A 19375-nucleotide genomic window follows, 5' to 3' on the forward strand; every position below is an offset into this window, starting at 1 on the left:
CCACTGTCACTTAGACCTTGTGGGGGGCCGGACTATATTTTGAAAATAAAAAAATAAAAATGAATGAATTCCTATGCCCCACAAATAACCCAGAGATGCTTTTTAAATAAAAGCACACATTCTACTCATGTAAAAACACGCTGATTCCCGGACCTTCCATGGGCCGGATTTGGGCGGCGATTGGGCCGGATCCAGCCCCCGGGCCTTAGTTTGCCTACCCATGATCCAGAGGGTTACCAAGAAATCCGCACAATGTCTTTGCAACATAAAACCTGTCAACTTTACCTGTGCATTGGAAGGGCTTGTTCAATCCATCACTGACCACCTGACTGTAATCCTGGGAAGATGGACACACATCAAGCAAGCTGCTTAGGAGGTGCAGGGTCATTCCTCCTCTAGATGTAATCGCTCACAATAGAGGCTAAAGCATACTGATGGAAAAAGTCCAAGCTTACTAAAGCTGGGTTGAAAGTCAGGGCATACTGCCCTCTCATGGCCTTCTTCTGTACTACAGTCAGAAATCATGGCACTGAAATGGTCTCCACATTAACAGTGAAAATATTGTCATAGACCTCTATGGTGCTGTCTGGAGGGCAGAAATCAGAGACCCCAAGACCCTCTGCACAGGTGCAAAATATATCATACCAGGATCCTGTTCTACTTCCTTAAAAACATTGTACTGTTTTCATAATCTCTCCCTCTGCAATGCCTGCAATATCGTTTTCTTTATCTAACTTGTTTGCTGTACAGTAGAAACACGGTTTTCGAACTTCTGAAATGTTAAAAAATCGAGAATTGAAGGGCTGTCAGCAAGTTCAATGGGGAAAATTGAGAAAAGTGCCTCAGAAGCCGTTCAACTTCCGAGGCACCTTCAAAAACGGATGCATTCACTTCCGGGTTTTTGGTGTTCGGCTTCTGAGATGCTCAAAAACCAAGGTTTGACTGTACTAGAAATATCGTTTCTTGCTCTCTGTACTCATAAGCACTTTCCATCCTTTTCACACTTGTTTATCTCCCTGCTAAAGATGCAGACAGATGTACCCTATTCTGCTCGGGTCATAAGTTGCCACAGCATATATTTAAAGCACTCACATACCATTTTTAAAAGTCTTGGATTTCACCCCGGCATTTGCTGGTCGAAAGATACCGCTTCTGGCAACCTTGAAGTCATCTGCGAGGGTGCATCTTCTTAAAAACAAATTCAATTGCAGTCCACACAATTGCTTCAAATGCATTGGGTGTTGTGAGTAGAATGTAGGGGTGTCTGTGTGCCTTGAATGATGGCCCAACTCCCCAAGTTCATTACCGGTCAGAGATAAATGAGCCGAGGCAGAAATCCAGTGAAAGCAAGGCTGGTTTTCATTCTCCTTTGCAACAGAGTCCTCCCACCCACTTGTCAGGAGTTGAAGGACCCAGAAGAAAGGCATAGAACTCCTCTTAAAGGTTCACATTTTGGCCTGGATTTTCCAGTCATATTTTTCTTACTACCATTGTATGGAATAAAAGGCAAAGGTACCCCTGACTGTTAGGTCCAGTCGCAGACAACTGTGGGGTTGCGTGCTCATCTCGCTCTATAGGCCGAGGGAGCCGGCGTTTGTCTGCAGATAGCTTCCGGGTCATGTGGACAGCATGACTAAGCCACTTCTGGCAAACCAGAGCAGCGCACGGAAACGCCGTTTACCTTCCCGCTGGAGCAGTACCTATATATCTACTTGCACTTTGACGTGCTTTTGAACTGCTAGGTTGGCAGAAACAGGGACCGAGCAATGGGAGCTCACCCTGTTGTGGGGATTCGAACTGCCAACCTTCTGATCGGCAAGTCCTAGGCTCTGCAGTTTAGAGCTAAACATGTTTTTTCAAGGTCTCATAATTTTGTGAAGTCTTGCTATTACTCAGCTTCTTCACATTTTATAATGTGAGACTTAAGTAGCGTTCAATACTTGCCAAGCCAATCTTGTAGCAAGGGAGAACTTCCTTTAGAAAGGAGAGCATTACAAGGTTGCTGTCTGCCTCAGAGGCAGCAGCCTCAGAGTACTTCTGTCTGCCCCGCACCCCTTTAACAAAAAGGAGAGCAATAATACATTCCAACGTTCTGGCTTTTTATTCTCTAGGGCAAGCAGCTATTCAGAGTATTTCCTGGACAGCTGATGCCTGTTCGAAGCCTGATTCAAGCATTTTGCAACACTTCCCTACCATCAAGACATTGCAAAAAGAAAAATGGAAGACTATAATTTTAGTAAGTTGAGAGAAACCCAACTAATCTTTCGGCGGTGGCAGCAGGGATTACACAGGATTGACAACACTCTAATTGTCAAGATCAGGCACTAGGCAGGAAATACAGTGGTACCTCGGGTTAAGTACTTAATTCGTTCTGAAGGTCTGTTCTTAACCTGAAACTGTTCTTAACCTGAAGCACCACTTTAGCTAATGGGGCCTCCTGCTGCCGCTGGAGCACGATTTCTGTTCTCATCCTGAAGCAAAGTTCTTAACCCGAGGTAATATTTCTGGGTTAGCGGAGTCTGTAACCTGAAGTGTCTGTAACCTGAGGTACCACTGTATAATGAACTTGATTGTCTAACAAAGAATTATAGATCCAGGCTAACATTCTGGAAGTGATCCCCACAGCTCACAGCTATATCACAAACTCTGAAGCTCTGCTGGGTTTAACAAGAGGTTGACTGTTTACTAAAGGATAGAGCCTCACAGGATATAAACAGCCATTATATTAAAAACACAAGCACAACAGATTTATCCCCCAAAAGCTCATTTCCACCCAGGAAATTCCTTCAATCAATGAAGCCCTTCAACTAATTCATTGTGCTAGCAGAAGCCAGTGCCAGTCCCACTAGAATAACAGCACAGAGTGCTTTCCCCAGTTTCCATCCATGTTGATCTGTGAAGATTAGCCAGTACCCATTTCACATTTAAAGGGTTTTCTCCAGAGAAGCCAGCAGATGGCCATTTCAGCTTCAGGAAAAGGCAAGGTGCCGAAGTTACTTGCCTTTAACCAGCGTTTGAAACTCCCATTGTTCTAGGCGCATTTTGCAACAGGGAACTTCATTAAGGTGAGCAAATTCAGAGCTCTGGGTGTGCGTCTAAGATTTCTGATTAAAAACTGCAGAGTGGAAGGAAAGGAGGACCTTTTTCTGCCTCCTCACTTCCAGCTACTCTCTGAAGACTGGAGATGAGACCCTCTTAAGAATATTAGGATGGTGGGGCAGGGGAGGGACTAGACCATGTGAAACATGAACATAATATTTTAGCTGAAGTTCATTCATTTTCAGCTTTGCATTCTTGTTATAAAAAAGCACACTTAGACATTGCATTGTTGGGCCCACAACCTATGTTTAAGTTGCCATTTAGCTCCTAGCTTTCATATCTCCATTTCTAGCACTGCCTGTAGCTGTAGCTCAAGTAGCTTTAAAAAGGTAAAGGGACCCCTGACCGTCAGGTCCAGTCGTGGCCGACTCTGGGGTTGCGGCACTCATCTCGCTTTATTGGCCGAGGGAGCCGGTGTACAGCTTCCGGGTCATGTGGCCAGCATGACTTAAGCCGCTTTCTGGCTAACCAGAGCAGTGCACGGAAATGCCGTTTAACTTCCTACCTGAGCGGTACCTATTTATCTACTTGCACTTTGACGTGCTTTCGAACTGCTAGGTTGGCAGGAGCTGGGACCAAGCAACGGGAGCTCACCCCATCGCGGGGATTCGAACTGCCGACCTTCTGATCGGTAAGTCCTAGGCTCTGTGGTTTAGCCCACAGCGCCACAAATGCACTTTATATTTACTATCAGAACAATGCCAGATGCTGTTCTTACCAAGGAACAGTCTTTGGGGTCACTATAGTTAAGAGGCAGATGAGAACAGGTGGAGGTAGTCAGGTAGGATCCAGCCAGCAGCAAGGCAGGGACAAAGGTGAGCCTCCTTTTCCACCAGCTATCGCTATTCTAAGCGTGTTATCTAGAACAGCACGCAACCAAACTCCTTTAACAAGTTTAGTACTGGAGACAGATGGTGACAAAAGCAAAAACGATCACTTTGCTTCTCCTAAAGAGCCTGCCCCTTGTGGGAAGAGGAGGAGTAATCCAACCATCGCATTGCTCCCTACCTCTTTACACACCCATTTTTTCATTTCATTTTTTAAAAACCCGTTTCATCATGCTTTCAAATTGTCTCTTTTGTTGCATGCTTTATTTTCCCAAATGAATTGTTACTGCGTCTTTTAATCATTGTATTTTATAGTTCAACAGCTACAGGCACTATTTTGCATCTTCAAAGAAGAGATTAACAACTTTGCTTATATGCAGATACCAGTTTATTAAGTTTGAACAAGAACTCTTTAAAAAAAGTATTTGGAAGGCTTTGACCTGAAAGCCAAGGAAGCACAAACTCCATTGAGATGGCTATGTTGCCAGGATATGACTACATCCCTTGTGCTCTGTGTGCATATGTGTTTAGCAGGCTTGGGAGGTTATCGGGAAGTCCAGATCCCACATGCTGTTTTTAAAGTCTTCCAAATACCATATGGAGCAGCCTAAATCCCAGCAAATCCTTCGCTGCTGAAGGTTAGTTCAAAGAAACAGAACTGAAGAATTTACAATTATACAAAAAAAACAGGTAGAGGAAGACAGTTGGCCAGTTCACAAAGCATAAACACTCTGCCATGAACTGTTCAAGTACATTTCAGTTGTAACGAAGTGCTACTTCACATTTCACGTAAAAAAAGAAGAAAGGCAGTAAAAAGAAGATGAAGGAGACAAAGACAGATTAGAGAGGTTGAATGCGGTGTCACACAGAACAGCTAGAAGTTGAACGCGTTGGAAGTGTCCTGAATCTGGAAATTGTATGCATCAGTGCTGGATTCCGGGACGACACTCTCATCTTCTCCTTCCTAAACAAGCAGAAGAAACTTTTAAGTATAATAATCAGTGTGCAGGTACAGCAACCAATAAGATGGCTAGGAGCAAAGTCAGTGTGTCCATTAGCTTCAACCTGATTTAGCGCAAGCTGGCACATACAAACCTTTTTTAAAAAAGGTGCAAGATGGCCTTTGTACATCTGGCGCAAACATTCCTCCTCTTTGCCACTCAATAGCTTTTTTTTTGCTTTTTATTTACAGTGCAACAATTTAACAACCAGCTAAAACCCTACAGTAGTAAAAGTAAAAACAGGTAAAGGACCCCAGTCTAGTCAAAGGCAACTATGGGGTTGCAGCGCTCATCTTGCTTTTCAGGCTGAGGGAGCCGACGTTTGTCCACAGACAGCTTTCCAGGTCATGTGGTCAGCATGAATAAACCGCTTCTGGCACAACAGAACATCATGATGGAAAACGGTGCACACGGAAATGCTGTTTATCTTCCCGCCACAGTGATACCTATTTATCTACTTGCACTGGCGTACTTTCGAACTGCTAGGTTGGCAGGAGAAGGGACAGAGCAACGGGAGCTCACCCGGGATTTGAACCGCCGACCTTCCAATCAGCAAGCCCAAGAGGCTCAATGGATTAGACCACAGCACCATCCGTGCACTGACAGCTATCAGAACACGCTTTAACCCCTGATCAGTATGATGGAATCTCTTATATGGTACAACTGCCACTGTTTCACAACACTGCAACTGCCACTTGGCCAGCTCAGAGCTTGCTCACCTCTGCCGAGAAATACTTTTCAATCAGGTTTGCCGCAGACTTGTACACCTGCTCGTTTTCATGGGACTGTAGAGCTTCAATCTTATCCAAGCCACCATACTCTTCAACCATGAGGCAAAGCTTTTCGGTCTCGCCTATCTTCTCAGCTGCCTGTCAGAATAATACGTAACATTTGGTAGCACCGTTATCTATCCATCTGCAAACCCCATCCTAGATTCAAAGCCTTATAGTACAGATAACAGCAGTTATGGAAAATACTGTGTATGCCTATATGACCATAAGCAGAGGCGCTGGTGCAACTTTAACCATCATGGGCTTTCTTGCTGTAACAGTTAGAAGCAATTGCCCAATACTGCAGGATACTGTTAGCCAATGTTCCTTCACACTCACACACAGAGTGCTTTTTATGGGGGGACGCAGGGGTACACAGACCCCTAAACATTTTTGTCCATTTACTGTATTTATTTTTCACAATTTGAACTATAAAATGGTGGTTTTTATTGTGTCAAAATGAAAGTATCCCTAAACATTTTTAAAGAAAAAAGCACTGTGTGTGTGTGTGTGTATGTGTATATGTATATATGTATATGTATGTGTGTGTGTGTATATATAACAATTCAGAATATTCATTTAAACAACCTTAAAATATCAATGACTTACCTTCTTCTCTTTCCATGGTTCATTTTGCATAACATAAATCACTGCATATTTTACATAAACTAAACCATTCAGTATTCCATTATTACTTCCATTAAAACTTATTTACACTGTTGAATTTATCTTAATGCTGCCAACGTTTTCAAGCGTACACAATCCCCCCCCCATATATTCAACAAACATTTTCCAATCTTCTTTAAACGATGCTCCTTCACTTTTAACAGTACTGAGCATTTGGAACCGGCCCCCAGGCTTCTTTGGGTCAACTTACCGCAAAAATATTATTAATGGCATCCAGGATCACTAGGATGGTTTTGCTATCCTTAACCACCAGCAGGTTCAACAGTGGTTCCACCACACCAGCCTGAACAAGGTATATGATCTGGCCAATTGTTCCACCACTTGTGAAGTTGGTCACAGCCCACACCGCTTCTTTTTGAGATTTGAAGTCTCCCTGTTTTAATACACACAAGAGTATTATTACACAAAGCTAGCAATGATGGTCAGGAAGAAGTCAAAGGGAGGTTTGGTCACAAGATACTTCACGTTGAAAAACTCAGGAAAAAATATCTGGGGAGGTGCTTACGAAAGTCCAGGAAACCGTTTATAGCTAATTGTTACAGCTTCTGTTCAGCCCTTCAAAGTGCTTTCTAATAATACTTTTTAAAAAAAAACCACATTGATGGTTGTGAAGAGTTGCTTGGGCTTGTTCCAGTTCATGAATGTTACTATAGTTGAATGTGTTAAATGCAGGCAATGAATGCGCTTGAGGAAAGTTTTCTTTAAAAAACGCAGTATTAAAGCAATGGTATTTTTTTATATGCTTTACTGTGTCCCAAGAGGGCCTTCCTTTTTTTGTCAACCAACCTGGTGCCCATGAATAAAATGGTACTCTTGCAACCTTCACCTTGTGCCCATGAAGATAGAGCCCCCGCCCCCGCAGAACTTATCATTTTTCTTTCTTGAAAAATACATAGGGCTAAAAGGAAGAAGTTGAGAGAGTGATGCTCTTTCCTGTTACTTCTTTTAAGCTCCGTGTGCTTTCCAAACCTCAGCCCAAATCTCTGGGATCTAACTGATCCAAACATATTGGCAACAAAAATATTGGTATTAAAAGTTTTAAAAAGCAGTGTTCGTCTGCGGCAGAAATGGCACATGGGGGGGGGGGATTAGGTTTAGGTTCCTTTTTTTACCTTTGTCAATATGGCAACGAGATATTGGACAAGCCCGTGGTCCACAACCTTCTGGATCTGGTCCTGCCGGCCGGCAGTGATGTTAGACATGGTCCAGGCTGCTTCTTTCTGGATGTTGTTTTTGTGGTGAGTAAGCAGGCTGGGGAAGACAGCGAGTGCTCCCGAATCTATTACAATCTGTGTCTGCTCATCAGTCCCCGTGACAATGTTCCCTATGGCTCTTAATGAAGGCGTCTGGAGGGGGGGGGAATGGTTTAAAGCCATTTGAGAAGCATATTCATAAACCACACATATTAAGCTAGCTATATCATACTATTAAAGAGAGGAATCAAAGGGTGACGCTGCCTAATCCAGTGTTCACTGATAGCAGTCAGTCTCCAGCTGGCTAGGGACCCATTACATGACAAGCATCCAACTGGCACCAGCATCAGATCAACACACGATGGAGACAACCTAAATGGATCTTTTGAAAGAGTTTCGTACTGTGTGCAGTATATAGATCTAGCTTTTAGCAGACTCTTGGCTATTATATTAAGGGTCCTATTAATTATTATTATTATTATTAATAATAATAATAATAGGTATTACTGTACAGCTCTTTATTTCAGTGCCTAAAACACAAACAACAAGTCGCACATTTCTGACATGGTATCATGCAAAGCACTGAAGAAACGAGACATCACTTTTATTTTTTAAGCGCCTTGCTCCTGCTACATTTATGCACTCCTCCTGATGAGGCACATTCTTTGGATGCATTTCGAGGCAGCGTTCTGTGAAAATGTCACCATGCAAAGGGAGGACCAGGAACTCTTTGAACTGGGCCCCAAATTGTTAAAAATGGGCATCAACCCACAGCACGTTCACCTGTACGGATGGCTGGGCAGCCTGGAATTTTAGTCATCCATTATTGGGGAAGGGGTGTGTGTCCTGAAATATTTCTAAAGTATATTATTTTATTATTTCATATATTATTTTAAAAGTTTGAATTGCTTGCATGGAATGGGCACCGTGGCTGATCCCATGCCATACACATTCTAAGGGCCCAATTATATACTGTAAAGTGGCCTAGGTGTGCCCAGAGGGAAAAAATCAAAGGAGTCCTTTCGTCATGGCTATCAAAGTGTGAGGAAAGGGACCCAAACTTGTTGCAGAGCCTTCCTCAATGTGCTTGCACCATGAATGAATGAGGTATCCATTGATGCAAGCTGTGTGGCTTGGACAACTGCCCTGTATTACAGATTTTCCCCTTTTATCCAGATTCTGGGTGCCGACTTATAGTCTACTTTCTCAATATCCAGCATGAACGCTACTCAGGAGAACTAAAGAGTGTCAGCCACCACGTTCAGCAGAGCCGAAAGGGAGGTACATTTTGGCCTCTGCTACCAGTCCCATGGACTGCAAGAAGATCAAACCTCTCCATTCTTAAGGAAATCATGCTCACTGGAAGGACAGATCGTGAAGCTGAGGGCTCCAATACTTTGGCCACCTCATGAGAAGAGAAGACTCCCTGGAAAAGACCCTGATGTTGGGAAAGATGGAGGGCACAAGGAGAAGGGGACGAAAGAGGACGAGATGGCTGGACAGTGTTCTCGAAGCTACCAGCATGAGTTTGACCAAACTGGGGGAGGCAGTGGAAGACAGAAGTGCCTGGCGTGCTCTGGTCCATGGGGTCACAAAGAGTCAGACACAACTAAACGACTAAACAACAACAACCAGTCGTGAGACTTAAGGCTGTCGGGAGGCTGCAATCCCTGCATCCCTGGAAGAGAGAAGACAACCTGGCTCCATTCATCAGTCACAGAAGGAACACATGTTCCTCAACTCTTGCTCTCTCCCTGTTCCTTGTGTTTATTACGATTGTGAGCCTGGGGGCGGGGCAGTGATTGTTCAAGATCTTAACAGCACGCAGAAAATGCTAGGCACTTTATAAGTATTAAACAAAGCATAGTCTATCGCTGATGCTTATGAGCACAGGGAAAAAATGAGTCCTACCCGGTGCAAGTCAGAGGAAATTAAATTATGTGTTATTGCCACTCCCTGCCCTGGCAGTGCAACTGTACTTAACAGTCCCTGTAGTTTGAGGCGCATTAGAAGCGCAACCTAACCAAGTCTAGTTGGATGTAAATCCTGCTGCATTCAATGGGGCTTACTCCTAGGGAAGTAACATTTTAACTTTTTTTTTACTCCCAGGTAAGTAGGCTTTGGGTGGTGCTGTGGGTTAAACCACAGAGCCTAGGACTTGCCAAACAGAAGGTTGGCGGTTTGAATCCCCGCGACGGGGTGAGCTCCCGTAGCTCGGTTCCTGCTCCTGCCAACCTAGCAGTTCGAAAGCATGTCAAAGTACAAGTAGATAAATAGGTACCGCTCCGGCGGGAAGGTAAGCAGTGTTTCCGTGCACTGTTCTGGTTTGCCAGAAGCGGCTTAGTCATGCTGGCCACATGACCCGGAAGCTGTACACCGGCTCCCTCGGCCAATAAAGCAAGAAGAGCGCAGCAACCCCATAGTCAGCCATGACTGGACCTAATGGTCAGGGTCCCTTTACCTTTTAAGTAGGTTTTGGACTGCAGCTGTACTAACTGAAAAGATTCCAGGTCATAGAATATTGGAGCAAAGATTAAAATTAAAAAGAACACATTCCTAGGGAACAATGTGCCGTCTGTGCTGAAGATAGCTGCTTGTGATTAAAAGCAACGATCTTGTCAGATCAGCCAAATAAAGCAGGGTTTCTTAACCCTGCCAAACCTTCATTAATATGTTCTTGTTGTATCCAGCTTACCATTATGGGAATTTCTCCACATCCCAGGAGCTTCACCAGCTGCGGCACGAGACCTGTTTTCACCACCACTTCAATCCTGTCATTCGAGCCATCCGTCAAATAAGAAATAGCCCAGCACGTATCTGCCAAGACTTCATGGTCATGGTGGTGCAGCAAGCGAACCAAAGTGGGAAGGATCTGCTGAATAGCTTCTATGGGCGGCGCAGGGTTCTTGTTACGGCAGAGGTTTGACAGAGTCCAGGTTACGTTGCGCAGGTAGCCAAGCTGAAAGCAATCACCAAGTTGATTTGTTAGCGCTGCTGTTGCTTTAACACAGAAGTGCCTGGCAGCCAAATTGCCACCACAACACTCATACACTTACAGCGATAGAAGAGAGATCAGGAACAGCAAGCAGAGCCAAAAGCGGTTCGAGGGCGCCATATTTAATGACCAGGTCTCTGTAGGCGGAACCATCACCTGAAGGTAGAGATTGAGATCGAATGTTAAGATACACACCGCCACGATATTTAAATTGTACACAGCCATGATTTTTTTTCTTTTGAGTCCGCACTTTGTAAATAAAACGTTGACAGCAGAAACCCACAGGGAAGTGTTGGCATAGGACAACTTGGGCGCAGTTAAGGCATTAAACCCACAATGCAGCAGATGTTGGCCATCAGATGCCACCATATAGGAGTTTCTCAACATCAAAAGCGGCACAACTGGATAAGGCCCTATACATCAGCACAGAGTTTATCTTCAGGTTGCTGCAATTCAGTCTGCAGAATCCCTGCATTAAGCACCCCCATGCTGAAGAGTGACCAGATCAAAGACGTACTAAACAACCGCAGCCTGAGTTTATGGAGCATCACGGATGACCAAAAGGACCGTGTTTTCTCCACCTGTCCCTTCAAGTGCTTTCCACACTCATCCTTCCCCACTACACCTCAATTCCTGTCAATAAACACAGGATTTCTTGAGAGACTTTCACAGAATTATTCAACTACACAAAAGTTTCCTTGGTTACTGACTGAACAGCTTTCAGATCTCAAAGTAAAGGCCGTTGGAGTAGAATTTCTTTTTGGTCAAAATATCAGCTTCGACCATAAAGCTTTAATCAGTGTCATAGGAAAATGACCACCTAGTAATAACAACAACAATAATAAATTTTTAAATTCATATCCCACCCATCTTGCTGGGTTTCCCCAGCCACTCTGGACGGCTTACAACATACAGTACAATGGTACCTTGGTTCCTGAATGGCTTACTTGTCGAGCCAATCAGCTCCCGAATGCCACAAACCCGGAAGTAAGTGTTCCAGTTTGCGAACATTTTTTGGAAGGAGATGTCTTATGCGGCTTCCAATTGAGTGCAGGACGCTCCTGCAGCCAATTGGAAGCCGTGCCTTGGTTTTCAAATGGTTTCGGGAGTCGAACGGACTCCCGGAACTAATTAAGTTCGAGAACCAAGGTTCCACTGTATATAAAAACACAACAAAGCATCAAACCTTAAAAAGCAAAATATCCTATACTAGCAACAAATAGAAACCAATAAAAAAATACTAAATATTGTTTAACATTTAAATATTGTTTAAGAGTGCATGCCCAAGAAAGCAATGTGGGGGATTTCTAGATCTGACTAACGAATGACCTAATTTCTAGCTTTGATGACGCTGTGTCCTGATGGTACCATATCCAGTTTCCAGTGCACGATTTCAGGTGTATCATCCATTTCCACATTTTGCATACATGTTTGAAGTACACATAGACAAAGTAATTCACAGAATATATATATCTATAGCTCAGTAGTATTGGCCTACCTGCAATATTTCCTAAAGCCCACACAGCTTGCTCACTGATGTGCATATGGGGGGAAGCCAGCAGGGAAATAAAGGCAGGTATTGCTCCACCATCTACAACAGCTTTTGTCTGCTCTGATGTGCCGGAGGCAATGTTGGTCAAGGCCCAAGCAGATTCAAACTGAATAGGGCTGCAATCTACTCTTCCCAAGAAGGTCACAAGCTTTGAGATCAAGCCAGCTCTGATTATCTGGTCTATAGGGGGCTGCTTTTCTCGGGATAGGAGCTTCCTACGAGGAAGAAGAAAGCAAGTTGGTTTCGTTCATCAACATTTTACAGACAGTCCTCAAATCCATTATAAGCTGATAGTCAGCCCTTGTTGCATGCTATGCACAACTAGCACCCCACCTAGAAATGGTGCCCATTAGTCTAGCAGGGTTTCATGAAATAAATTGCCATTTTCTGTCACATGGGCTTAAAACACCCCAACTTCAATGACAAAATCCGCAGATTGTTTTGGCACCAGGTTTTTTTGGGGGGGAATTCTTACATGAGAACTGACATTTTCAAGCAATAGGCAATGTGACTGAAGGGACAGTTCCATAACTGATCCCCTAGCTCCAATGACTCAAAATTAATGCTTTCAGAGACACCCTCTCATAATCACATTGTACCATCAGCCTGGTTCATAGCTATGTGAACGCACTAGCCTGGACTGGAGAAGACTTAATAGGCATCACAGTGACAGATGCTTGCCCGAAGCACCCCAGATGGGGATCTGCACCATAACATTTTAGCAGTTAAGTTATCTTTATCACTTTTATTGTTAGCCAGTTTTGGAACTACAAGACAAGGAGCTGAGGTTTAGTCAGCCTCCGATGTGCATTCACATTCAGACTTGTGCCATTTAGCTTTAGTTAGGTTCATCCTCCAACAAGGCAGTCAACTATTTAATGTTTAGGAGAAGATGTGGCAAATAAATAGTAATATTTTTTATTTATTTATACCCTGCCCATCTGGCTGGGTTTTCCCAGCCACTCTGGGTGGCTAGATAGGAAGATGTTAAGACAAGAACATTATGTTAGAGAAAGCTTGCCCACTCTCTTCAGTGCTGAGAACTGTAAAATGCCAGTCAAGGTGCAAAGAACATGGATGTCTCTTTATGTTTACCTGGCAGCCTGTGTTGCCTGCAGTTGGCATTCCACATTATTGCTGTTGATGCCTTTAACTATTTCTTCGACAGACCAGTGGACAGTGGCCTGCAAAAGAAAATTCAAGTTATACACACCTACGCATTAAGTCTCTTTGCCAATTAGCAATATCCCAGAGCAAAGTCATTGACAACATACAAATTACACGTGAAAGCTGTTGTATGTATGCCTTCTGGATTTCTGATTTCTATTCTTTCCTGACAAAAAAAGAAAGTAACTCAGAATTCCTTCCAACACTCCAGATGGTTTTCCAATATAGACAATGCTCAAATTAATTTTGTCCCTAAAAGAAAAGGAAGATTTAAGCCACACGTGTGGATACTCTTTATTCAAATACTAGAACCAATTATTTTCTTTATGCTGCATAAATAGCAAAGGAATGTAGAATCTGGAGTTTTGATCCTTAGAATCAGGGAATGAATATTGCCTGGAAATCTGAAGAGTATCTGCTGGTCAAGTCAAAAAATAGAGAGGTAGGTGGACTCAGTAGAAAGAAGCCCCCGACGGGTAATATCCAGTGATGGCAGGTTGCTGCTGAAATGAAATTGCTTAGGGCGGGAGGAAGATAATCAGCAATCCCCACTCGCCCTGCAACTACCCAAATATCTTCTAATTCTGGCCCAGAGGTTCTCCCCAACCCTCTAGAACAGATTTAAGGTGGACAATGAAATATATAATCAGCTGAAAGATTCCATTCTATTAGCAGGCAGTCTCCACTGGTGCTACCTATGTTCTTAAGATTTTTTTTTAAAAAAACAAGACACCCGTATAGCCAGAAAGGGAGCCAGAGGAGCCTCTAGACTCATTGCTTACTTGATTGTTCCGGTTGTTCTCCTGTAGAGGGGATGTGGCATCGTCAGGAAAAGTGCTAACATTTCTTCTTTTAAGCATCTGATCATCTTTTTTGGCTTTCCTCAGCTCCACGTTGACTTCCACCCGCCGCCTCCTCATTTCCTGGTGAAAAAGCAACCTTTTAAAAAACCGAACTGCATTTTTGGGCACACAAACAAAACAAAAAACTAACGACAGTCAGGTTTACTCACATTAGAATCCTTTCCCTTATTCTTGAACCTGTTGAGACGGGCAGCATTCTCATTGGCAGACATCTCGATATAGGCAAGATTTCAAATCTGCAAAGAGATTTTTGAGTTTATTTGTTTATGGCATTGATATATTGACTCTCCGGCAAGGAACCCAAGGAAGTTTATGTTTTTATGTCATTTATCTGTTATTTCAATATTCTAAAGCCTGTGGAGTTGTTAAAGGTATCGCCACCTGTTCAAGAACATGAACTACTCTTCACCTAACTCAAATAAGACTAATTACTTAGAGGATAGAATCAAATATGACCAGGAGCTAGTCCTACTGAGCTCAGTGGCTCTCAACTCCAAGACAGTGTCCTTCAGATTACAGCCTTGGGAGCCTGCAAAACACTTAACACCAGAAGGAGAATAAAGTTGGGTTGACATATGTCCTCTTTTTCCAGGACACATCCTCTTTTTTCATGGGTATTTAAAATGAGAACCGTCATAGTGACACATAGTTAAAAATGTGTCCCTTTTTTTGCTCTTCAAAATACGGCAACCCTAGAATAAGGTATATTGTGTTTTGTTAAGCTTCAGTTAACTTCCCCGTACAAGTTTGCCCCCCCTCTTTCATTCAGGCACCCTCAACATTTGAAATAACTACAAAATCTACGGCATTCCTGTGACGCTGTGTCAGTTATTACAGCTGCAGTCTTAGGAACTATTTACTGGGAGCAAGTTCCACTAAACTCAGTGGTGCTTACTTCCGAGTAAACAAGAATGGGTACTCACTTTCAAATTCTCCTTCCTTCGAGGAAAAAGGAAGGAATGAAAAAGTGACATGTAAGAGTTAACCCTTGGGGCTTTAACAATAGAATGGACAGCTTTGCTACAGTTGGGACCTCAACACTCCGATTCAGGATTTGAAAGCCAAGCTTCCTTAAGTCCTCAAGGACCTCATATTTTCAGGATCACTTTCACATTTCCCTGAGATGCAATCCTACTGGTTGTTACTTATTAATAGGAAAGTCCTGGACCGGTGCCCCTCCTGTTCTTACGCACACTGTTCAAAACTCCCATTGTTCTAGGCACATTTTACGACAGGGAATTTCATTAGCAAGTTTCTGAGCTCTGGGCGCAGTACTGCACCTAAGATTTCATATTAAAACTGCCAAGTGGAAGGAAAGGAGGACCTTTTTTCTGCCTCCCCACTTCCAGCTACTCTCCGAAGACTGGAGAAGAGACCCTCTTAAGAATATTAGGGGGTGGACAGGGGAAGGACTAGACCATATGGGAAATGAACACAATATTTTAGCTGCAGTTCATTCATTTTCAGCTTTGTATTCTTGTTATTAAAAAAGTGTTGTTGCGTTGCTTTACGTTGTTGTTACCTCGGTTTAAGATGCTCTTTAGCTCCTAGCTTTCATATTATTGCAACCGCAAGTGAACCGTTTTAAGCCTGATTCAAGTGCAACATACAACGTGACGCTAGATGGCGATGGCGAGCCTTATGGAAAATTCAATGCGTTTTTTAAAAAGCGCTTTAAAAAAAGCGTTTTCAGAAAAATTTTTTCCGTGTGTGTAGATCCCACCTCAGTTTCTAACACTCCTTACAACCTTTCTTAAACCTCTCCTGCCCCAGCTCCCCTTTAAGCGAACACGTGCGAGAGAGAAAGCGAAGGTATCCATTTCTCCACCAGGAAAGGACGGACTCAGCTGCCTAAACGGCTCTGGCTCGAGTCACTTTGACTCGCCGAGCCTCTCTAATAATGATAATAATAAAAACAATTTTTATTTATACCCCGCCCTCCCCAGCCAAGGCCGGGCTCAGGGCGGCTAACAAACAACAATAAAAACAAGTTGAATGAATACAAATTAAAAACAAGATTAAAATACAACATTAAAAAGCAGCCTCATCAACAGGAGGAGAAAGGAAAAAGAAAACCTTCTCTTGAGCAGAGCCAGAGCAGCTTATGAGGGACCACCCACAAAGCATCCCTCCCACCCACCCGCCACGTCGCCCTCGAGATTCCAGAGACGCGGCACAAAAGGAAAGAGGACCGCGGAGGGAGGAGGAAAGGGCAAAAACCCAGTTCGGATAAGCGAGCTAGTGAGCGGGAAAAGAAGATGGGGAGGAGAAAAAGCAAAGAATCCACTCCCGTCCCCTCCCCCCTAGAAACCTTCCAGAGGCGTCTCCCTCTTCCCCAAATGCCCCTCTCTTGTACTATAAAAGGGGGGCCCAGCGCGGTCCCGCACGCATTTTCCCCAATTTGGGTGCCTCCAGGGCACCGTCGGGGGTATCCACCTACCCGAAAAGGGAGCCCCGGCTTCGTCGCGTCGCAGCAGCAGCAGCAAGCAGCACCCGACACGGCCTCTCGCTCCACGACTATTAATACTCCGCCCACCGCGGTGCGCGATTTGAACTTCCCTGCGCCTTCGCTCTCTCATTGGTGCGTTCGAGCCAAGTCGGAACGCTCATTGGTCCATTTGAAAATAAGGACGCGCTCCGAGCTCGCGCTCGCTCCTGAAAGGAGGAGGAGGAGGAGGGGAGGGAACGTCCCCGCCGGTGCCAAGACCTCGCGAGAGCTGTTAAGAAAACCGGCTCGCGGGACTACACGCCCCAGCATTCCGCGCGACTGCTTAGTGCTTTTTTTGAATGAATCCGAGCCGGATTCGGATCGGGAATGGAGGGCGGGATTGAGGAATCGTTAGCCGCTCCCAGGGCAACTGGTGAAGCTCCAAATATCACGGACTGCCATTGTTGTATCTCATTGCCTTTCAGCTCTCACCTTACCATTTTCTCCATTGTATACCTGCCAGCTACGTCTTCATGCAGCTGAAGTGGGTTTGAGTCAACAAAACTTATAATAAATCTCTTTAGTCTCTAAGGCTGTGTCATAACCTCTGATATATGAGAGGAGTGGCAGGCAGCTCTGCATTGCAAAGAGGAAGCCATATAGCATGTACTTTAAAAAAAAAAAATAATCATCATAATAATATCTATTTTGAATCAGGGTTAGAAAGCAAAAAGATTTCAAATGCACATTTGTTAGATCAGGACAGACCCTTGGAAATGCATAGAGCACCTTCACTGATGGGGTTTTGTTATTGTTGTTTAGTTGTTTAGTCGTGTCCGACTCTTCATGACCCCATGGACCAGAGCACGCCAGGCACTCCTGTCTTCCACTGCCTCCCGCAGTTTGGTCATCATGCTGGTAGCTTCGAGAACACTGTCCAACCATCTCGTCCTCTGTCGTCCCCTTCTCCTTGTGCCCTCAATCTTTCCCAACATCAGGGAGTTTTCTCCTCTCATGAGGTGGCCAAAGTATTGGAGCCTCAGCTTCACGATCTGTCCTTCCAGTGAGCACTCAGGGCTAATTTCCTTCAGAATGGATAGGTCTGATCTCTTGCAGTCCATGGGACTCTCAAGAGTCTCCTCCAGCACCATAATTCAAAAGCATCAATTCTTCTGCGATCAGCCTTCTTTATGGTCCAGCTTTCGCTTCCATACATCACTAACGTAGTAGGAAAGTATGATGCGTCATATGAACCATGGAAGGAGAAGAAGGGAAGTCCTCGGGTGCTTTAAAGTTTGTAAAACATTTTGAAGTGGAGAAAAAGGAAAACTGATACTGTACACACACACACACACACACACACACACACACACCCTGCAACAGTTCTCACAGTGGCCAAGCAGGTAAAAGGTCTGCAAAAAATGTGCAGCAGGAGCACTCTGTCCACCTGTGATTCCCATAAACTGGTGTACAGAAGCATAGTGTTTCTGAAAGTGGAGGTAGACATAGCAGTTGCGGCTAGTAGTCATTGAAAGTCTTATCCTACATTAATTTGTCTAATCCTCTTTGAAAAGCCATCCAAGTTGGTGGCCCCCACTTCGCCTTGTGGGAGCAAGTTTAACATAAATTAGCTGCATGAAGAAGCATTTTCCTTTGACCTGAATCTTCCAACATTCAGCTTTACTGGATGTTAGAAGGGAGAGAAAACGTTTCTTGATCCACTTTTTCCATGCATGGCATGCCTAATTTTATAAACGTCTATTACATCACGCCTTGCTTGCTTTTATTCTATACTAAAAAGTCCTAAATGCTGTGACCTTTCCGTGAGCGTAGACAGAATTTATGTTATGGAGGTAGGCAGGACACCACCTGTCAACATCTTCTGTCTAGCAGATTCGGAATGAAATGTATCCACAACAGTTGTTTTAAATTACGTTATTTTGACCCGAGGGTTCAGAAAAATCCGTCAAAATCTTTCTACAATCTCTGCTTTGAGTTAAGTATTTATATATATATATTCATAAACACATTTTATGATGTTTATCCATTGCCTCTAGGCATATACACTTACACATTCAGCATTCAAACTTAGTATAAGCTCTCCACTGAGGATAAAGAAAGGGTTTTTTAATATAAACTTGATTTACAAGGGGGTGGGCAGCTGCCTCCTTCCATCCCCCTTCTGGCTATCCCATGAACCTTTCCTCATAGGGGAAGCTTACAATCCCCTTTCACCAAAGTGTCATCACTTTCGGACTGCTGCAGGGTTGCCATATTTCAAAAAGTGGAAGAGAAAATCCACAGTTGTTGAGCTTTTTTCTCCTTGTTGTTTTTTTTTAGTTTTGGCCAAAGGTCTTGGGTTGGTTTTTTGGTTTTTTTGCAAAATCGCAAAACAAATTGGGCTATTTTAGCAAAAAGTTACAGGGAACCAGGCAGAGGGCCTTCTTGGCAGTGGCACCCTCCCCATGGAATGCCCTTCCATCAGACAACAGGCAGATAAAAGAATTACACAACTTTCAGGAAACATTTGAAAACAGCCCTGTTCAGGGAAGTTTCTAATGTCTGACATTTTATTATTTTTTATATTTTGCTGGAAGGCACCCAGAGTAGCTGGGGAAACTCAGCCAGATGGGTAGGGTATCAACAAAAATAAAACAATAAACGACTCTGCCAGCATGAGCTGCCGGACATCCGGATTTCCCCGGACAATGACCAATATCCCTCGCGACCACACCGCTTGATGCATCTGTATGTCCGGGGAATCCCGGAAGTATGGCGATCCGTCTGAAGACT

The 19375-nt window shown here is 43.9% G+C and overlaps 1 protein-coding gene across 1 annotated transcript; it reads right to left on the reverse strand.

Moving 5' to 3' along the window:
- Nucleotides 1-4291: 4291 nt before the first annotated feature.
- Nucleotides 4292-16750, reverse strand: KPNA2 (karyopherin subunit alpha 2). The gene is made up of 11 exons (XM_081900562.1): nt 16595-16750; nt 14304-14390; nt 14074-14214; nt 13220-13308; nt 12071-12339; nt 10634-10728; nt 10273-10536; nt 7497-7730; nt 6575-6757; nt 5647-5796; nt 4292-4890 (listed from the first exon to the last, which is right to left on the reverse strand). Exons 2-11 carry the CDS (start codon nt 14364-14366, stop codon nt 4801-4803), a joined length of 1578 nt encoding a protein of 525 aa, XP_081756688.1. The 5' UTR covers nt 14367-14390; nt 16595-16750; the 3' UTR covers nt 4292-4800.
- Between the last annotated feature and the right edge of the window lie 2625 nt (nt 16751-19375).

The sequence above is a fragment of the Podarcis melisellensis genome (genome assembly GCF_964234715.1).
Source record: "Podarcis melisellensis genome assembly, chromosome: 2".
In the NCBI taxonomy this organism is placed as follows: domain Eukaryota; kingdom Metazoa; phylum Chordata; class Lepidosauria; order Squamata; family Lacertidae; genus Podarcis; species Podarcis melisellensis.